The sequence below is a fragment of the Amphiprion ocellaris genome, chromosome 5 (assembly GCF_022539595.1).
Source record: "Amphiprion ocellaris isolate individual 3 ecotype Okinawa chromosome 5, ASM2253959v1, whole genome shotgun sequence".
In the NCBI taxonomy this organism is placed as follows: Eukaryota; Metazoa; Chordata; class Actinopteri; family Pomacentridae; genus Amphiprion; species Amphiprion ocellaris.
The window spans coordinates 21,618,161-21,638,284 of record NC_072770.1 but is presented as its reverse complement, the minus strand read 5'-3'; the positions used below and the strand labels follow the sequence as shown (position 1 = coordinate 21,638,284).

At 41.5% G+C, this 20,124-nt stretch overlaps 1 protein-coding gene across 4 annotated transcripts in view; it reads left to right on the top strand.

The window, feature by feature from the left end:
* LOC111577037 (plexin-A1-like) overlaps positions 1-20,124 on the top strand; it is a 203,099-nt gene that overhangs the window by 33,569 nt on the left and 149,406 nt on the right. For all 4 annotated transcript variants that reach the window (XM_055010656.1, XM_055010654.1, XM_055010655.1 and 1 more), the window contains exon 2: positions 2,961-4,405. In XM_055010656.1, coding sequence (XP_054866631.1) covers positions 3,224-4,405 — 1,182 coding nt within the window. In that variant the 5' untranslated portion in view covers positions 2,961-3,223. The remainder of the gene's footprint in view (positions 1-2,960; positions 4,406-20,124) is intronic.

Below are 20,124 nucleotides of genomic sequence, written 5' to 3'. Positions count from 1 at the left end.
TCTCATTCTTTATCAGGCTCTCTCATTTGCTCGCTTGCTCACTCTGCCTCATTGTGTCTTTGCCTCACTTGGAAATGACAAAGGAAAATGAGGCAGCCGGCCTCCCTATGCGCTGCCACGCTTTAAATTGACATCTGCTCTCATCGCAGCGCGACTGTATCGTTGAGCAAGAAATTAGTTTTTTTTATAGGCTGGCTCGTCACTTTATTGCGGCTGCTTATGTCGAAGAGGCCACGATCCGCGTCAAGTCGTTTTAATCTCACAGAGTGGAAAGTAGGGGTATATCTGATAACTGCAGCTCAGGCCCTTCTCTCTGCAGTTTCCTTGCTGAGGTGCCTCGATCCACAGAGCTCCCCTGGTGTTTGATTCAAGCGAAGGTAGAAGCCTGATTAAAATGCAGCGGAAGTGCAGCCTTTTGTTTGGCTCCTGCTGCTCCTCATTCACCCTTCTGCTCATCTCTCTCTGTGTCTTTCTGTCCATGCAATGTCTGCCTCTGTCTGTCTCTTACTTTCTCTCATGTTTGTCCTGCCTGTTTCTTCTTTCTCTCCCCGTTTTTCCTCTTCCTATACATTTGTCTTCTCCCGACCTTTCATTTGTAGAAAATTGGAAGACACCACCTCTCCCTGAACCTGGCTAGCTTTGTGTCAGTTGAGCTATGGTTTGCTATTCCATGAACATCGCCACTACTATTTCTCTTCTCTCCTGCTCACACTCACTCTCATTCGCCTCTCTCCATTACACTGTTTGCAGCAGCAGTGACTAAAATTGATGAGCAATTCAATGAGTACTCTTACTGAGGTGTTTAATTCTTTCAGTACTTGCAAAGTGTTTTTTTTTTTGTTTTACCTTGGAAGGTTTACACACTTCCACTCACAAATACCTGCCTTTCCCAGCCATAGCTGCAGAGAAGAAAAAAAGAAATAGGTTTTGAAACAAACTCACATTAATCCCTCTGATCTTGGCAAACATACTGCACTTCCTCACTTGTATGCTTAGTGATTGATTGACAGATAGCCTTGCTCCTGAGTGGCTCACCAGAAGGAGAACAGGAGGTGGAAGCTGAGATAAGGAGAAATGGAAAGCGAAAACTCATCCCTTCACTTCACCACTCTATCTCTGTCCTCCTTTTGATTTTCATCTATTTCATGTTTTTGCCTCCCTCATCCCCCTTTCCACGTCTTTCTACCTTCCTCATCTCTCTGTAGTGTCTCTCATCTTTTCTGATTTGGTATGGTCATAAAACACCCGTCGCACAGACACTTTGATAGTCAAGGTGAAATTGAAGTGTTGGGTCCCTGGGAGAGTTGCGTCCTGTTTTGCATAACCAGCATTTACAGGAGAACTAATGTCCTGGTATTGCAGGAACATGATTGGCCTGTCAAGTAGCAGCAAGCACCCAGCAAACCCTGCTCCTCACCACCGTATTGTCATTGTAGGATGCCTACAGCAGCATATATTTCGACGCCTCCTCTCTTCCTCCTCCTCCTTGTCCTTTACCTGTAAGATTTCATCTCTATAAATGATCTCACCACCGCCCTTAAACATACCACCTCTGTTTCCTGCAAAGAGTACCAGCTGTGGAGTAAATTGCATGCCGTGTGAAATATATTGCTGTATTTGTGAAAATCTCGTAAATGAAAGCAGACCTAAGTAAATGTGTATTTGCCAATCCCCCTGCTCTTCATTTTTCAGAATTAACAGGTATGAGGCGACAGGGATGGCAGTGAGGAATGAAGCAGAGCCAGTCGCATCGAAATGTGGGAAGTGTTCAGACTGAAAATAGCTCAGTGTACAGGAAAAAACAAGGGCTATGTTGGTATAGGCATGTTGCCACAGGTAATGGTGACAAGATGAGTAATTCATGAATAATTACAGGTACATGTTTTGAGTTTTAGCTTTTTACATACTGAAATGCTAAAGAATTTAATCACTAGATAACACCTTACTGGCAACAGTCATTTTATGCCATGTCTAGACAGTGTTAGGATAAACTATAGAATTCAACCATTAAAATAAAAGATATTTTATCTAGTATTTGTACTTGTATTTGATTTTCCAGATAATGTTGCTATGTGTGTAGAGGTTTTTGCCATAAAAAGCAACGGGACCAGCACTATTGTAGTATTGTAGCAGTGGTCTGTTTCAAAAGAACAATGCCACTTTTTATGATGCATCACTACTGTGTGACTGTAATGACACGAGGTGACTGAATAACAGAAGACAAGCAGGTTTTGAGTGTGCTGACTGTAATTGAGGCCTGAGGAGAGAGAGCATTGACTCCGGAAGAGTGTTGTGTGAGATGCTTAACTATAATTGTGCTTTATGTTCAGTGTATGCACATCTTGGTCAAGATTTTTCATATTTCTCTTTGCTGAGGTTATACATTTGTTATGCTGTATATGTGTGGTATATATTGCGATCATAGTTCCCTGAGGGGAAACACAGTGCTGGGCTGCCTGCTGTGCTGCCACCAGAGCCCAGTGCCTGTTTTAAATTGCCAGAACTGCAGGAGTAATTACAATAAGGGGTGACTGCATAGTGTGTTGATACTGTTCAAAGCATGACAGGAAAGCCTTCAAGCAGACCCGGCTATAAATTGCTAGCTGTCAATGTAACAGTGCCCACTGGCACTTTTTCAAGAATACACCTCCTCCAAAGCCACCATGGCAACGTTGAAAGTTATGAAATATTAAAGAGTTCAATGTTGTGAGTCTGTAACTCATTCCCAGTCTCGCATTATGAGTCCAGAGCCTTTAATAATCGGCCCATGCCTCCCCTGCATCTTCACTGATAATTAAATGGTGACACATTTGCCTTCCAGACTAGTTTTGATATTTATTTATCGCTAGGGCAAATGTCAGCTTGAATTTTTTTCTAGTTTTGGCTGTGCCTCTTTGATGCATAATCAATAGGAAATGTTCCTTGGACACTCAACGTGTTTATTTCTTCTTGCCTTCCAGGGCTCCCACCTTATGCCTCTGTGGATGATGTTCCCGATGACTGCTCACAAAGCTGAGAACAGGACAGTGGATCAATAGGAGTTTTGTTTCCCATCCCTGATCTTCCTCTCTCTCTCCCTCAAACTGTCCTCTTTAATTCCTTGACAGTAGAACACAAAAGAAAAAAATCCTGACTTGGGACTTGGTACCAGAGCTTGTACTCCTCCTCCTCCTCTCTGTCTCCTTCCCCATCCCCCTAAGCCTTGCCTCTGGACAGTCCAGATATGTGTCCCTTAGCTCGGTCAGCGACTTCCCCTGGCCGGGGGAACTTGTTTCTCCTATTGGGGATTTTACTCATCATGAGCTCATCCTTCTCCGGAGGCCAACCCCCACCCTTCAAAAGATTCGCCCCCACCGAATGTTGGCTCACACATCTGGCCATCCACAACAAAACTGGAGAAGTGTATGTGGGAGCTGTCAACTGGATTTTCAAGCTGTCTAGCAACCTGACCAAACTGCGGAGCCACATGACTGGCCCAGTGGTGGACAATGAGAAGTGCTACCCTCCACCCAGCGTCCAGTCCTGTCCTCATGACCTGGCCCAGACTCCTAATGTGAACAAGCTTCTTCTTATAGACTACGCACAGAACCGCCTCATTGCCTGTGGCAGCACCTCACAAGGCATCTGCCAGTTCCTGCGACTGGACGACCTCTTTAAGCTCGGCGAGCCCCACCACCGCAAGGAGCACTACCTCTCCAGCGTGGCAGAGTCAGGTACCATGTCAGGAGTCATCATAAGCTCCTCCCAAAGTCCTACCAGTAAGCTGTTCATTGGAACCCCTATTGATGGCAAGTCTGAGTACTTCCCCACCTTGTCCAGCCGCAAACTGATGGAAAATGAAGAAAATGCTGACATGTTCAGCTTCGTCTATCAGGATGAGTTTGTCTCCTCACAGTTGAAGATCCCCTCGGACACTCTGTCCAAGTTCCCTGCTTTTGACATCTATTATGTTTACAGCTTCAGCAGTGAACAATTTGTTTATTACCTGACAATGCAGCTGGATACTCAACTGACTTCCCCTGATGCCAGCGGAGAGCAGTTCTTCACCTCCAAAATTGTGCGACTCTGCGTGGATGACCCAAAGTTTTACTCCTATGTTGAGTTCCCCATTGGGTGCACTAAGGATGGAGTAGAGTACCGTCTGGTACAGGATGCCTTCTTGGCCCGACCAGGTCGTCAGCTCGCCAACTCTCTGGGGATCTCTGAGAATGAAGACATCCTCTTCACAGTGTTCTCTCAGGGTCAGAAGAATCGGGCTAAACCACCCAAAGAGTCAGCATTGTGCCTGTTCACCCTGAGGAGGATAAAGGAGAAGATCAAAGAAAGGATTCAGTCCTGCTACAGGGGAGATGGGAAGCTCTCCTTACCCTGGCTGCTCAACAAGGAGCTTGCCTGCATCAACTCGGTAAGCTCAAACGTTTCTGTGCTTCTTCTGTTTTTATTGAGTTCTGTTGTTCATATGCTTTCTCAGCAATTTACTTACCAGCCAAGGAGCTCATGTTCTGTTGTCTGATGAAGTGCAGGGCTGCACGAACAATTGAATATAAGTCACCATCACAATTTTGGCTTCCCACAATTAAATATTCATAATAGGCTGGAATATTATTGTTTAAAATGTGTGCTCCTCTTATAGAAAGAGTCAGCTTATTAAAAAAAAAACCCCCACAGATTTAGAAAAAAATTACTTGGTTTAAAATTAGGTAAATCTTTACTGAGAATGCCTCCGTTCACTCTTTTCAAAGTAATTTTTGGCCAAAGCACCTGTCAGTAGTTGAGTGGGGAGACTAGAGCTAGTGGGAGAATTTTATCAAACCAAAAGGAGGTTTGTACGCTGTACCATATTTGGGTTGCATAGCTAGCGCAGTGCACAAGCACCGGAAGAGAAAACACAGGCATTTTTTGGCACAGAGGTACTTGACATCTATTTTCTTCTCTCCAGCTATCCCTGCTCACTTCCATTTTATTTTAATACAGCGAAATTCCCATTAAACCTGTTGTCATTTACATATGTGTCTATTTCTGTTGTCAGACAATGGCATGAGTATAAAGTTTAGACTGAAATGTGGCTCATTAAGAATACATGTTAACTAGCAGTCACTTCCAAGCTATGGCTCTGCACTGCTAAAATCCTGATTTTACAAACTGCACCTACATCTGACAAACTCATCTTACACATGAGTTAAAGACAACACCTTTGCTGTGAATTCAGCAGTATTTTATGAGCGAAGTCATAGAACAATTACACTTTAGGTGATCAGCACTTGTAAAATATCCACTGTGTCCATATTGGACTTTAATACACAGACCTAACTTTTTTAAGGGGTTAAATAGAAACAGAAATGCTACTGACTTAAATAATAGGCCTTTTTAAAATGTACTTCTGTCATTATTGATATTATTATGTCACTTAACATTTTTCTTACCTCTTTGGCCATCCTGCTAGTTGAATCACGGCCTACCCATTCTACATTTATCGATAAAGACCACCTACCTCTACAGACCTGCAGTTAGTATTAACATAAAGCATGAAACGACCTTTGTCAAGCTTTCTCCCTTTCACCTTTTCTACACATTTTCTCTCTTCTCACAACCTCTTGGTGCTTTGATTTAGTCAGACAGGGGACATCATTAGCCCAGTCCCCTGGATTTGTGAAATGTCACTCAGGAGGAGCACTCGCACATGCACACATGTACTCACAGCATGGTTCAGTGCACTGCAGTGTGAGATCCTGAGGGATAGCACGAGTTAGACTTGGTTTTTACTAACTGATCCACAGTGCATGGCCCTGCATGCATTACAAAGGAGTCGGCTCACACAGACACTCATACATGGACTCTCATTGGAGGCCTCAAGGCTCTACAGAACAACATACAGTCTAGTTTTCTACATCTTGGACATACACTCACTGGCCACTTTATTAGGTACGTCTTGCTAGTAAAAGGTTGGACAGTCTTTTGCCTTCATAACTGTCTTAATTCTTTGTGACATACTTTCAACAAGGTGTTGGAAACATTCCTCAGAGATTTTGGTCCATATTGACATGATAGCATCACACAATTGCTGCAGATTTGTCGCCTGCACATCCATGATGCAAATCTCCCATTTGACCACATCCAAAAGGTGCTCTTTTGGATTAAGATCTGGTGACGGTGGAGGCCATTGGAGTACAGTGAGCTCATTGTCATGTTCAAGAAACCAATTGAGATAATTTGAGCTTTGTGACATGGTGCATTATTCTGCTGGAAGTAGCCATCAGAAGATGGGGACACTGTGGTCATAAAGGGATGGACATGGTTAACAACGATACTCAGACTGTGGCGTTTAAACGATGCTCAATTTTGGTAGTAAAGAGCCTAAAATGTGCCAAGAAAAAATCCCCTACACCATTACACCACCACCAGCCTGAACTGTTGATCCAAGGCAGAATGAATCCATGCCATGTTGTTTACAACAAATTCTGACCTTACCATCGGAATATGGCAGCTGAAATCGAGACTCATCACACTAAGCAAAGCTTTTCTAATCTTCTGTTTGGTGAGTCTGTGCAAATTGTAGCCTCGGTTTCCTGTTCTTAGCTGACAGGAATGGCACCCAGTGTGATATTCTGCTGCTCCATCTTTTTCAAGGTTCGACATGTTGTAAGTTCAGAGATGGTATTCTGCGTTCCTTGGTTTTAACAAGTGGTTATTTGAGTTACTGTTTCCTTTCTATCATCTCCAACCAGTCTGCCATTCTCCTCTGACCTCTCACATCAACAAGACATTATCGTCCACACAACTGCCATTCACTGGATATTTTCTCTTTTTCATACCATTCTCTGTAATCCCAAGAGATGATTGTGTGTGAAACTCTCAGTGGATCAGCAGTTTCTGAAATACTCAGACCAGCCCGTCTGGCAAAAACAACCGTGCCATGTTTAAAGTCACTTAAATCCCCTTTCTTCTCCATTCTGATGCTCAGTTTGAAGTTCAGCAATTGAACAGGTGTACCAAATAAAGTGGCCGGTGAGTGTATATACTTGCGTACATCCCTTATTTTCTCTGACCTTCCCTCCTTATTCTGCTCTCTGCATTTCCCCCCACTGCTCATCCACTCGCTTCAAGCCACATTTGCCTAAATCCTCTGTGTTTAGTGTCCCTCACTCCGCCCGTGTCAGCGACCACATCTTCCATCCTATGTGGTCTTTAAAAGCAACCATCCATCCCCTCCATCTTGCTCTCTCTCAAGATAGCTTAATTAAAGGACCTGTTTTAAAGCTTTTTCTTTAAATGTCAGTGAACACCATTTTAACGGCAGGTGTCTTCGCTGCGCACACACACACACACACGCACACACACACAAACCATTCACCCTGTGTTGCGTCTAATGGAGTGGGATAGTTGGTAAGAACAGCACGCTTTCTCTTTGTAAGTCTTCATTAGCTTGAGTGCGCAGGTGTGTTTTTGTCATAGCATAAGTGATGTGAATGCCCCAGCCAGGTCCACTTTTACCTCCCTCTCTTCCTCTCTTTTGCCACGTTCTGTAGATGTAGTCTCTTTCCTGTTCAGTGGCTGTGTTCATTCTTTTCTATTCTTTTCATTCTTAAGGCCCATCGCACTGACAATAGCTCTGAGGCCAAAAAGCAGGCTATCTCATTTATTTCAATTAGACCTTTGCACTGGTGCAGCATGAGCTGTAGGTGCTGCAAAGAGCTCGACTCTACCTTGAATGCACTGCAGGACATCTGGTAACTTGCCTAGTCAAATACTTAGCTTGCAAGCATATGCACACAACAGATAACATTTGTGGTATGTAGTCATGATAACTCTCAATAGATGGATTCTCAAACCTTAACAGATTATAAACTGCTGTACATTGTGTTTGCTTTTGATAAGACTCTAAACTAGACTTACTGGTTTGCATGTTATCTAACACAGTCTTGTCAAGACTGTTTTACTTATTATGGCAGGAACAGAGCAGGTGGATCCAATAACGTTAATGATGGCTTTCATTTAAGTGTCCTAATAAATCATGCAAGTGAGCCAGCATGCACAGTATCACAGCTCCTCCTGGATGAATTGCAGCTGTTATTAATTTAATCAGTTGCTCCTACACATTTGCTCCTGAATGACACAACAGTGCCGATGTCATTTTAAAAGTTCTGTCTTTCATTTTCATTGTGAGCTTTGTTCATTTGCACCATGAATTCTCCCCAAAATGCATCTTGCAGAAAGATTCTTCAAGCTTCACACTGCCGCAACCTTCATGTTTACCTTGGTGTCACTGATTCTTTCATCCATCCACACATGCTTTTGCTGTAAATTTATGTTTCTTCAATCCTCCAATACTTCACACTGTCCCTCCTTTCCACTCCCCATCTCATGCTCCCAGTTATGTTACCATGGTTATTGGAGTTTTGGAAAGGAATATATCCACCAATATTTTATCATCACCTAAACATCATCTCAAGAATTGTCATCTCATACAAGCTGTCATTAATGATGATGTAATAGCTTCACGGTTAAGCTTATTGAATGACCCTGTGACAGCAGCAAAGCCTGAGAGGTCAGCTTCAGGTTAATACTGTCTACGATGTTGCCTCTAAGCACTGACCTAATGTCAACTGCCTACCACTGACCTTACTCTCAGCTAGTGGCCCGAGGGATCTCAAATCTGGTATCATATTTCAATGCGGGAGCTTGTGCTGTGCAAAATAACTAAACATAACAGGCATAGAGGAACACAGAAAGAACTGAATCAAACAGAAGAGTCAAATTATCAGAGATCATTTGAGATGTAACCATATATGTCTTAACATTACCATCCAATTCCCAACCAGCAATGTAATTGAAGAAGCATCAATTAATCACATAATCAATTTGTTGTTGACTGCTAAATTATTTCCCAGCTACTTTACAATCTGTTAGTCAGTTTCAATATTTTTTAAAGAAATAAAAGCCAAAATATTGTGATTCCAGCTTCTTGTTTTGAATATTTAGATTTTGTCATCCATAAACTGAATATATTTTGATTGTGGACAAAACAAGACATTTGAATAAATCACCTTAGGCTTTCAGAAACACTGATCACCATATTTCACATTTTTGTGACAAAATTAATAATTGACCAACTGAGAAATTATTAGCATAATATTAAACAATGGAAATAATTGTGACTTTGGCGCCCTAAATGTTATGACTAACTTTAAAAACAGTATTATGAGAATGATGTCTTGTGGTATTGCAGTTTGTCGTGTCCTGGGTTTGCTTGAATTGTCTCTTAGACAGCTGCAGTATATATTTTTAAAGAATACCATTGCTGATAGCTAAAATCCAACATACTTTCCATAACCACTGTGGTTGATTTCATTCATTTCTTTGGTCAGTTTTCTCCATCTGTAAAAATCTGAACATTATCAGGGATCCAATGAGTGTGTCTAAGTGTAATTATTTTACATTCCCAATATCATGAATAAATGTCTGCATTGTGTATTTTGATGAGGACAAAACATTCTCTTTATTTCTGTGGTTTCACCAGCCAGCTAAAGGTTCCAGTCCTCCATTCTTAGTAAGATTTGGACTACAAATAAAACACGAACATACAAAACCAGCCTGTGAGTCATTTCCTCACCTTCATTTCTGCAGGTGAGCTAGGCATATAGACTTGCAATCTGTTACTCCACAGATCTCTAACCATTAATACTTTGGCATTGGGCCACACCCAGACTTTCTCAGCTACTTCAGGAATTCAGATGCAGCGCGAGCGGTGTGAGAAATACTCGGCAATGTGGGGGTGGAGGGTGAATATGTTGAGGTTGACCCTGCCATAGAACGGTGGAGAGGGCAGGGCAGGGCATGGTAGGTGGTAGTGGAGAGGGGAGGGCTGCGTAGGCCTGGACAGCTGTTAGCCACACAGCCATGATGGATGACCAGCCGCTCTGGCAGCTCCCCATGTGAAGTTCAGATTTGTGCTGGATCATAATTTCTTGCCTCTGGCCGTCATTAGGATGATATGTTTACAGGCACAGTGAGACGGTGGCTGTTTTCTGTAAACACAAATGTTTGGGCTTATTAGAAGCAGCTCTGTGATGAAACATATTTGTCCTGGACAAAGCCTGCATGCACACAAACACACAACATTTAGCACCTCAGTGCTGCTACCTGGCTATATTTGTCTGCTGTGTGTATGTGTGATATTGTGTTGTTTCTGTGCCTCTGTTTTGTCCCTGAGCTTTATTAGTGAACCCCTGACCTTCTCCCCAGTTTGTGAGTGGATCAATACAATCCATTTCCACATGAGGAGAAGCAGAGAGTTGCTAAGTTAGGGTTGACAGAGAGGGAGATGACTGCAAAAATAGGAAAGATAAAGAGTATAGTGAGAAGGGTGGGGAAATAGAAGGGAGGCACAGCAGAGAGGTGAGCGCAAGAAAGGATGAACTACTTGCAGGTAGTAAACAAGAGAGAGGCAGCCAGAACCAGAGAGTGTCGAGAGAGAGAGAGGGAAAGAAAGGTGCTGGACGTGGGCGGTTACAAAAATGAAAGAACAAAAGGGAGTCAGAAGTAGAGGAAGAGTTAGATGCCAAAGCAGCATACAGGAGAGTACGGGAATTTGAAGGATGGTGTTGAGGAGATGAGAAAGACCGAGTGAGTACAAAAATAACAAAGCAAGCCAAGAAGGAGGCTTGAAGGGAAAGACAAGGGATTGATGAAGACAACACAAAAACAAGGGAAAGCAGCAGTGTGCTTTGTCCAGAAGGCAGGCAAATATGCGAATTTCTTCTGAATCTGAGCCTTAGTGTTGTTTTGTTCACACTGTTATTTGCAGGTGATCAGGTTTAAATGATGCGTTCAGGCGTCTTTAATCTGCCTACTCAGGTCATGTTGGAAATGACTGTGATGTAGGGCATTTATCTTTACACCTTTTGATGCTGCATTTTGGAAAACAAAACCAAAACATGAAGCTGCAGGCTCAATGAAGAGATGCCCTTTTAGCGTTTGCACCATGATAATTTCAAACAATCCTGAGGAGTTTGATGCGGAGCCATGTTTTGTGCTACAGTCACGACTGGCTAACCATTCTTTAGATCTAATGTCAGTGTTATCTTGTGTTTTGAGGGATGATGGTAAGAATTATATTTGTCTGGAAAGACAAATCATCTCTAAAAGTTGATTTGATTCAAATTTCACATTTTAAACATTGTTAATCGAATTTGCAGCAGTTTCCATATTTCTTGATTTGTGATGTTGTTTTTTTAAGGTGACTTGGCAAAGCATTCCTATTCCAATCTGTTTAGATAGGAAAAGTGTGACTTGCCAGTCGAAACATAAAAAAAAGAAAGAGAGGGCGAAACAGCCAAGGAGAGAACAGCAAGCCTTTTGCAGCCAGTGTGTGCTCAAAGGAGAGGCAGTGATTCACCGACGGAGAGAAGAGGAGGGCGAGAGGAAGAGTGATAGCCCCAGAAATCTTTTCACCACCACTGCCAAGAACAGCTTGAGAAAAGGGTGGATGACAGAAAGAGGGGAGGGAAATAGAGGGTGGAGAGCAGCGCGTGATTGAACGCTGGCTGCTGCACAAATAATATCGGTGTCCGTCACCTGGCCACTGCACTGTCCTCTTTAGCAGCACGCCTCTCTGTCATGTCGGCTCGCTGTCTATTTGTGTGTGTGTTGTGGCTCATCTGACAGGGTGTGTGTGTCTGGGTGTGAAAATAATGAGGACTCAGGAGCACAAAAACTCATTTGTATGTGTGTGTTTATGAAATATCACCAAACTTAAAGAGGCGTACTCCAGGTAGAGAAAGTCAGGGAATCTCTTTGCTCAGGGGTCACTTTGCAGAATATGTTTTATTACTCACTAAATTTATCTTATTATGTGGTGATCTCCAGCTGTTTCTTGCCACAGTAAGAAAAACATAAAACTAGTGAGCGATAACCTTTTATGGCTTGTTCTTTTTTAGTTATAGAAAGTCCTAGAAAAGTTGTGGTATTTCACATGAAGGCAGCAGATGAACTTCTAAAAAGCTCCATCTGAATCTCTTTAGCACTCTGCACAGCAGTCCTTAGCAAAGATGTCCTGTGACAGTCTCCATAGTTGGTATTGGAGCTGCTCAAGGCGCTTTCTAATTCACTGTCACTGCACGTATATGGAGTTCAATCCAGGTAAACTGTTGTGTTTTGGGCACAGCAGCTATCAGTGTTGGAGAGTAACTGAGTTACGTATTTAGAATACAAAACATGAGGAACTGTATTAGTTACATATGCAGTTTAAATAGGGGGCAATCAGGATACATTTATATCCAGGGATTAAGGATATTTTAACACGTCTTTTACATTCTTTTGTTTGTCAGACCTTGTCTTGAAGCTGTATACATGGTTCATAATCATCATTGTGAATGACATACCTTATTCCATGTAAATGATGCAAACACTGTGGGATTCTACTGAAAAGAGCTGCATTTCCTTAATCAACAACTACTAATCTATTACTGGCCTCACTAATTTTAATATTTGCTCACATCATGCCACCAGTGCATTGTGCAGCAGAATTGTGTTGATAAATAGAGATATTGACACTTGCCTCTACATGAGGTTTATGTTTGACCCAAAGAACTATTCAAAATGTCAGACTGCTTTCTCTTGATTACCTGATGGATGGGGAGGTTTTGAACTTTGTCACAAGCCAATACATCAATCAGTCATAGCCAAAAAGAGTCAGCCTCAAATATTCGATTTTTTGAGGCCACATCAGCCAGCTGTTATCTGACCAGCAGTGTCAGCTGTGAGATTCGATGCTGAACCTGAAATCAATTTTGACTTGATAACTTATTTGTCAGTTATTTAGATTTTTGTTTGCTTGTTGATGTTAGTAACTCACTGCTCTATTTACACATTGTTTACAGGATATTCCTTTAGAAGTAGCATGGCCAGTACTATGCCATGTTATTACTTGGACAGTGTCATGAATTTTAAATTGTATAAATTTTTTCCTTATTTTCATGCATTTGAGCTGGTGATGTGCATAGTAAACTATTTACATCTTCTGTTTATTACAAGCAAATTGATATTTCTGCTGCTGAAGCTGTAGGTCATCGGCTAACTGTGAAGTTGTGTGCGTGTGTCTGGTCTAGTCAGGGCGGCTGCTGAGAGGAGCATGATTATTAGACAAAGTACTATCCCGTGGCGAGCTGCGCCTGAGAAACTGGTTACACCAGTGTAGGAGATGCAAATGTTGTACTGGATCCCTTTACGTATGACTGATAAGAACACACAGTAGAAGAATATTATACTGACTCACTAAGTTTAATCCAGTAGAGCAAACAGTGAGTTCTCTGTATTTCTAAGATACTGCAGTGCCCTTAGATTTTAGTTTCTGGTTTAATATCTGGAAACTTTTCATTTAATTTGGAAATTAACTTGATGAAATTAAAAAAACCAAATAAAAATGGAATATCAAGTTCTTTCTTTGCTCTTGGCTCTTACAGCAGCATCTTACAACAAATATTGTGCACCTTATGATCCCACATTAAGTAAACCGAGCAGATTTTCATTATAGTGTTACAGACAAGACAAAGTGGAATTGACTCCGAGCCCGGCTCCTAACCTTATTAAATCTATCATTATGAATATCATCTAATGAATGTAACTCGCTTGTGGTCTTTGTAAAACACAGTCCTATTTCTGCAGACCTAATCTAAAAGGATGTGCCTGCAAATGTGTTTAAGTAATTAGACCTGATTAATTGAGCCAGAGTTGATGAACAGAGTTAATTGACAGTCTAAATGAGCTGAGCTCGGAGATGTTGATTGGACGGGTTGTCTTTAAAGTTATCTGTACTAATGAGCCATGTTTCAGTTAATATTTGCTGATTTAATATAGAGTTTGGTTTAAAATGGGGAAAGTGCTCATTTTTAAGAGTCTTGATTTGTGTCACTGAACATTTGAGTGTCTCACACACTCAAGTGCTGGTCTGATTCCATTACTAAAGAACAATAGAAAACCTTTGGAAAAGACCCCATGCAGACTTTGTGTATGAGCTGCTTAATTCTCTTCTCTTTTTTCTGACCTTTCTTTCCCTCTCTCTCCCTCTGAGGAGCGTTTAGCTCAACAAATCCCCATCTCTAGCACCACTCTAATGATACTAATTGTCAGTGTAATTATGTATTGATCGGTACTGTGTGTGTGTGGGTGGTGTGTTGCATGCATCATTATCAGGAGTAATCGGAAAATGTGTGGAAGGGGTTGTGCTTGTATTGCACATGCCGATTGTCTGGGTGTGTTTGTAGGTTTAAAGTTTCTTTTTAAATGCTCACATCTGTTTCCGACCGCAGCATTTGCGTCCCTGTTAGTTAAGCTGAATGTATGCAGTCAGCAGTAATGCATTGTGCAAACTCATTTACCATTGTTGTATGTATCTTGAGCGTACACTTTATGATTAATTCAGCTAGATCACATGCGGCTCCATTAATTGAGACATCATCCTTACTATCTTTAATATTTTCTGGATACAGTTTGTTTAAATATCTTAAGCTGACTGAACGCTAAAATGCTGATCCACTGTTTCCCTGCTGGTCACTGAGCTGCTCCATCACGGCAGTCAGAGGTTAAGTACTTTGCTGAAGGGCACCTGTGTTGGTTGATGATGGAGGGCAGAAGTGTTTTATCCATTGGCCTTCCTCACCCACATTTCCCAGCTGTTGTACACGTTTGAACCGATTGTCCTTTTGATCGCATACTCTTGTTTCTAACCGCCTGTGAGCTTACATCAGCAAAGATTCATTTTCAACTGACTGCGTGCTTCTTTGTGTGCATTTATGGGTGGGTTTTATTCCGTGTACATTCTCTGTACAGTATGTATTATTTCTCCTCTGTCTCTCCCGTTCACTTGGATTCCCATCTAAAGATGTGGTGACAGCTTTTGGAAGCAGTTTTGTGAATAGGTGCCAACTCCTTGAGGTCTCACTGTCTGCCTGGAGTGCACTCAACATAGAAATTACTATCCAGCAGCCTATGAATATGGAATTGGTGCAATCATCTCTTTTACTAAATTATTGATCAGCAAGGATCAAGTAACATATTCTAGAAAACAGCTTTAGCGATTCGAAAGGAGACAATTTATAGATGGTAAACAGTCGTGGGGGAAAACATTGATTTCTTCCTCAGACAGTTTTTTTTCTTATGCACTCCAGTCTGTATAAGTCATTCTTATAACTGGAATCTGGAGTTTTAAATTGTCAGCCACAGAAACATTTGTGTTGGATAACAGACCTTTTCCTTCATCATAATGGTAATTTGTCTTGTTTTTTGCTACACATTTGAGACACAACCAATAAAAAAGACTTTGTCTCTATGGGTCCAGTGGCATCACATCCTAATGACAGTTTTACGTCTTGTTATTTCATAAACAGAGATCACTATAAAGGGGTGCATGTGTTGATGTTATCATTTGTGCTTGTTTTTACTATTAGGTGTGGAGTGATTGTCGATTTAGTAGAATATTGGGTCAGATATTCATTTCACCCAACCTTACATACTAAGTTCTTAGTATATCATGTACAGTTGTGGGGTTATGAATGTTAAACTTTGAGAAAGAGGGTGTCTATTGACCCAGAACACTGAACATGTAGTATTTTGAAGTTAAGATAAATAACTGATATAATGCAAAGCTCACTGCCAAATTCTCAAAAGTTTTAATAGTGTAGTTTGCTGAAAAATGTAGAATTTGACCTTACTGTGCGTTTAGTGACTGTACAATTAGTAACGAGGCCTGAATGCATCATGAGATGAAAAATTCCATTGACTGAGAGATTAATAGCTATTTGTATGAGAGCTGAAAGAAAATAACAAAACCAAAATTGTTGCCACCTGAGACAGTTTATGGAATTGAAAACCTGTCATAGTAACCAGTGAATCTTCCTCCAATATGCATACTGTATCTGTGGATTTATATATGGGACTCACTAGTTTATGTACTTGAATTTGACTACCAGCTAATTGGAGACGAACTTAAAAATGTAATGTCTGATGTGTATGCTCATTCTTACAAACATCACATGTAGGTAATTATTTTGTAGGGTTTCTTTTAACTACGTTTTTAAATTGTTGTACATGATATTATAAGAACGCCGAATTATAATGATATGGGGAAAAATAGCTGAACATTGATATGTATGAGCAGTAGTTGTGTGCGTTTGTGATATCTGTATGTTGCTAGTTTCCAACATTAGGGAGTTGGCAAGCGCCATGAAGCCTGTAATTCAGTTTGACCTGATAGGAGGTCAGCAGACTGAGTGTGTGTATGTGGCTGCTATACTTTCCTTTTTGCCTCCGGCTGAATATTACAATATGAGAGAGACTTTTATTCTTCTTTGGCATTGATGCCGACTGACTTTGACTACGGAGATGCGTGTTAACAGGCAAACTTTGCATTCTAAATGTGTAACTATGGAAACCATCAGATGCCAGGTTGTTAGGTTGTTGTTGGGCCTGCTTTATAAATCAGCACATGGGTGTATCCACGTACGCTTGCAAGCGCGCACACACACATACAAACTCGGCAGCACTTCTTGTGTTTGTCTACTTGAAGAAATGTCTCCATGAGTTCAAAGCCCCTGCTGAGATTTCTGGGTAATTTATGAGCTGCCCTCTCCCAGAATCCCTTGCTCTGGTTGGAGCCAGTCACACATGCACAGACAGAGACGCACACTCATCAGGCACAAGACACCTGCATCTGCCCGCATAGTTGTGTGTGTGTGTGTTCTGTGAAAGTCTTTATCATCCGTTATGAAAACAAGGCTGCAGAGGAACAGCTCCAGTGGTTGATAGCATGTAGTTTGTTTCCCTTTCCTGCGGTCCACTCCTCTTTCACTTCTCTGCTGCCTTGTGTCTGGGCTTCCTACTCTCTCTTTCTTTCTTTTTAACATGCACGCACGCACACACACACACACACACACACACACACACACACACACACACACACACACACACACACACACACACACACACACACACACACACACACACACACACACACACACACACACACACACACACACACACACATTCAACCACAAATCCACTAACCCTCACAGAAGTAAGCCGTTTCATACACATGCATTTCATGTCTACAATAACAATGAAACGCATCACTTAGGTACACGTTACGTTTGAGAACATAAAGAACGGGAAGAACGGCATTTCTGAGGTGACAGCTGATGACTAATGAGGAGAGAAGCATCTTATTTGCTGTCTCTGACACACACATGCACAAACACACAAACGTACACACAGAAGAACTGCGAGCTTGTCTTGAAACCATGCTGTCAGCATTAATACCAGCCACTTCTGTCCCTTTCTCCCTTTTCCTCTCCATTCTTCCCAACTCTCCATGGTAGTATTTTCTTCCTGTACAAAGAGGTTTGCACGAGGAAACATTGCGCCTGTTAATGCAATGTGCTGCCCACTTTATTTGCATGTTACAAAATGAATGAGTGTTTTGTGTTTGCCATGCATGTTTTCCTTCCACCTTAATAGCTGTAATTCACAGCAGCATGTTCAATCAACAACACTATGTATGTTCCCATGCATAAGCCCACATTGTGTTCTGCCGTTTCCATATGTTTCTCTGAATGGAGGTGACTATTGACAAATTCCATTTGAGGTTAGCGTAATATGTGCCCACACATATTTTCTTGATGTAATATGTTAAAGAAATAGCAATCATAGGGGGAGGATTATTCAACCATTTCCTTAAGCGGAGGCCAGCCAGCGCACATCTGTAATCAGTCAGTGTTATTGTGGGCTGAGTTGTGTGTACACGCGTTTAATGCCATATTAATGACTATATTTCATCGTTTTTCAGTATGAAGTGGGTGAAGCAGCTCCGCCCAAGGGAAACCACCACAGTTGTGGCTGTTAGCCATCATCACATGTGACCTCTAGCTGTATCCAGAGACCACTTTGGATTTATGTGTGTGTGTGAGTGTTTGCAGTCCTTATATATTGTATCAGCAGTATCTAGGTCACATATTTCTCTGTGACCTTGAATATCAGCTGACAGCTCACATGTACACACACGTTTACTCTTAGCCTGTATATTAACCCTTTCAAAACCAGGGAGATCAATGATCAATTTCTGTCTTAGTATATAATAAACTGAAATGATTAGCTGATTAGTCAAAAAGGCAATCAAAAGAATTTTGGTTACCAGTAACTGAAGTAAAAGTTGAAAAACTCCCTCACTGGGTTTACCTTCTTACAATGAGAATATTTTCTAATTGTCCTCATCTTATACTATGATAAACATACTATATTGAATATATTTTGGCTTTATGGTTACCTGTGATCGCTATTTTTTGTTGAGTTTTGCTGTTTATAGACTGTATGATAAATTAGTTAAACAAGAAATGGGGTTATGTAATAAATAATGAAGATGATCAGCAACCCTCCTGTGTAAGATACAGCTTTATAATCATATTTTTTTTTATATATAAATGCCACTTTCTTTGTAAAATAATACATCAGAAGTGATTAAAATAGTGTAAAAATCATGAGCTCCTGTTTTCACATTGCTGCCTGAAGCACAACGCACATACGTGCACACACATACGCACACACAAAATCTTTTTGTTTTTGGGAGGGGCCTTTGAGCAGAAAAGGACCAAGCTCCTGTGAACTGCAAATCCACAAATTCATTCAGCGTGTGCTGCATGCACCCTGTGAAAATCAAAACAAGAACTCTCCTCTTCTGCATTTGTAAGACCCTGCTGCCAAAGTCAGTGGAAGGTTGTTGGCTTAACTCTTTCATCCCTGGAGAAGTTCTGCCTCTTTGAAAACACTGCAGCACATTAAATACAGTCTCTAGCCAATAACCCTGCAGAGACCACAGAGAGGAATATTCTTTCCATTCTGAATATCAGCTCTAAACTCACATGGGAATCTTTTAGTGTGTTAAATTGCAGAAACCACATCAGAATGTAGGCCCCATTAAAATGCTTTCCGACCTCAAGGGAAACGCCTTTTATTCCATGCTGATCTATGCTGTTTAAACCTTCCAGACCTGCAGGAATGCTATAGCACCTTTACCCTCCAGTGCCCCAGAGAGACCAATATAGGCAGCTGTGTGTGTTAGTTAGTGTGTGCATTGTGTGTGTGTGTATAGTAGTATTGTGTCTGTTAACCCTTATGGACTCTTGAGGCAACTGTCTACGGTGTTTTTGACAGTTAGTCTCTTCTATAGAAGATGGATTAACCCTTTTAACTTGCGCCCTGTAGGCCCTTACATCATAGGATTGCGTGTGTGTGTGTGTGTGTGTGGGTGTGGGTGTGTGTGTGCGCGCTTTTGTTTGTTTGTGTGCGGTTGACTCTAATCCAGACTGATGGATGGCTGTCACGTGACTATATGGTTTAAAATTGTTGCCTGTAGTTGTATGTCATATGGAGATGATGGAATATTGTTTGGTTGCTTGTAGCATGGTTTGTAAGCACAGAAAATAAACTGGAAGCTTTGCTTGAATGTGTGTCGTGGTTTATGTGTGTGCACAGGTTTATCGGTTCATACGTGTGTGTTTGTCAGTGTGGGTTTTCTGTCACTCGCCTTTGTTCTGAGGGGAAGAAATTGCCCCCTGGCCATTAGTGGTTACAAAAGAAAGTTGTCTCAGGTAATGGCTCTGTGTGTTCCTGTCTCTCACTTTCTTAAACACACACACCCATACATACGGAGGATTCCATTAAAATGTCCACGTTCTTTGTTCTGTTCTTTTACCATGTGACCTGACCGTGGAGGAGAAAAAAAATAGAGAGCAAGAGAGAGCAAGCTCTTTGTTGACTTGAGTTGATAGCCCTAGCACCTCTTGGAGAACATAATTTAGGTGCACAGAGGTGTGTTAGGGACAGAAAGACAGAACTGAGACTGAGGGAGACTTACTGAAGAGATGGACAGAGGTAGAAAAAGGACAGAGATGGGAGGGGATATTGATGTCTGTTCAGTTGCTGTAGCTGGAAGGAGACAAAAAAAAAAGTGAGAAGGTAGAAAAAGGCCGAATAACGTTTTATTGACGGGTACTGAGCTGCAGGCAATTTAGGCAGATCAGGAGGGAGAGAGAGAAGAGAGTGAGGGAGGGGTGTTATCTTTTCTCCTGTGTGGATCAA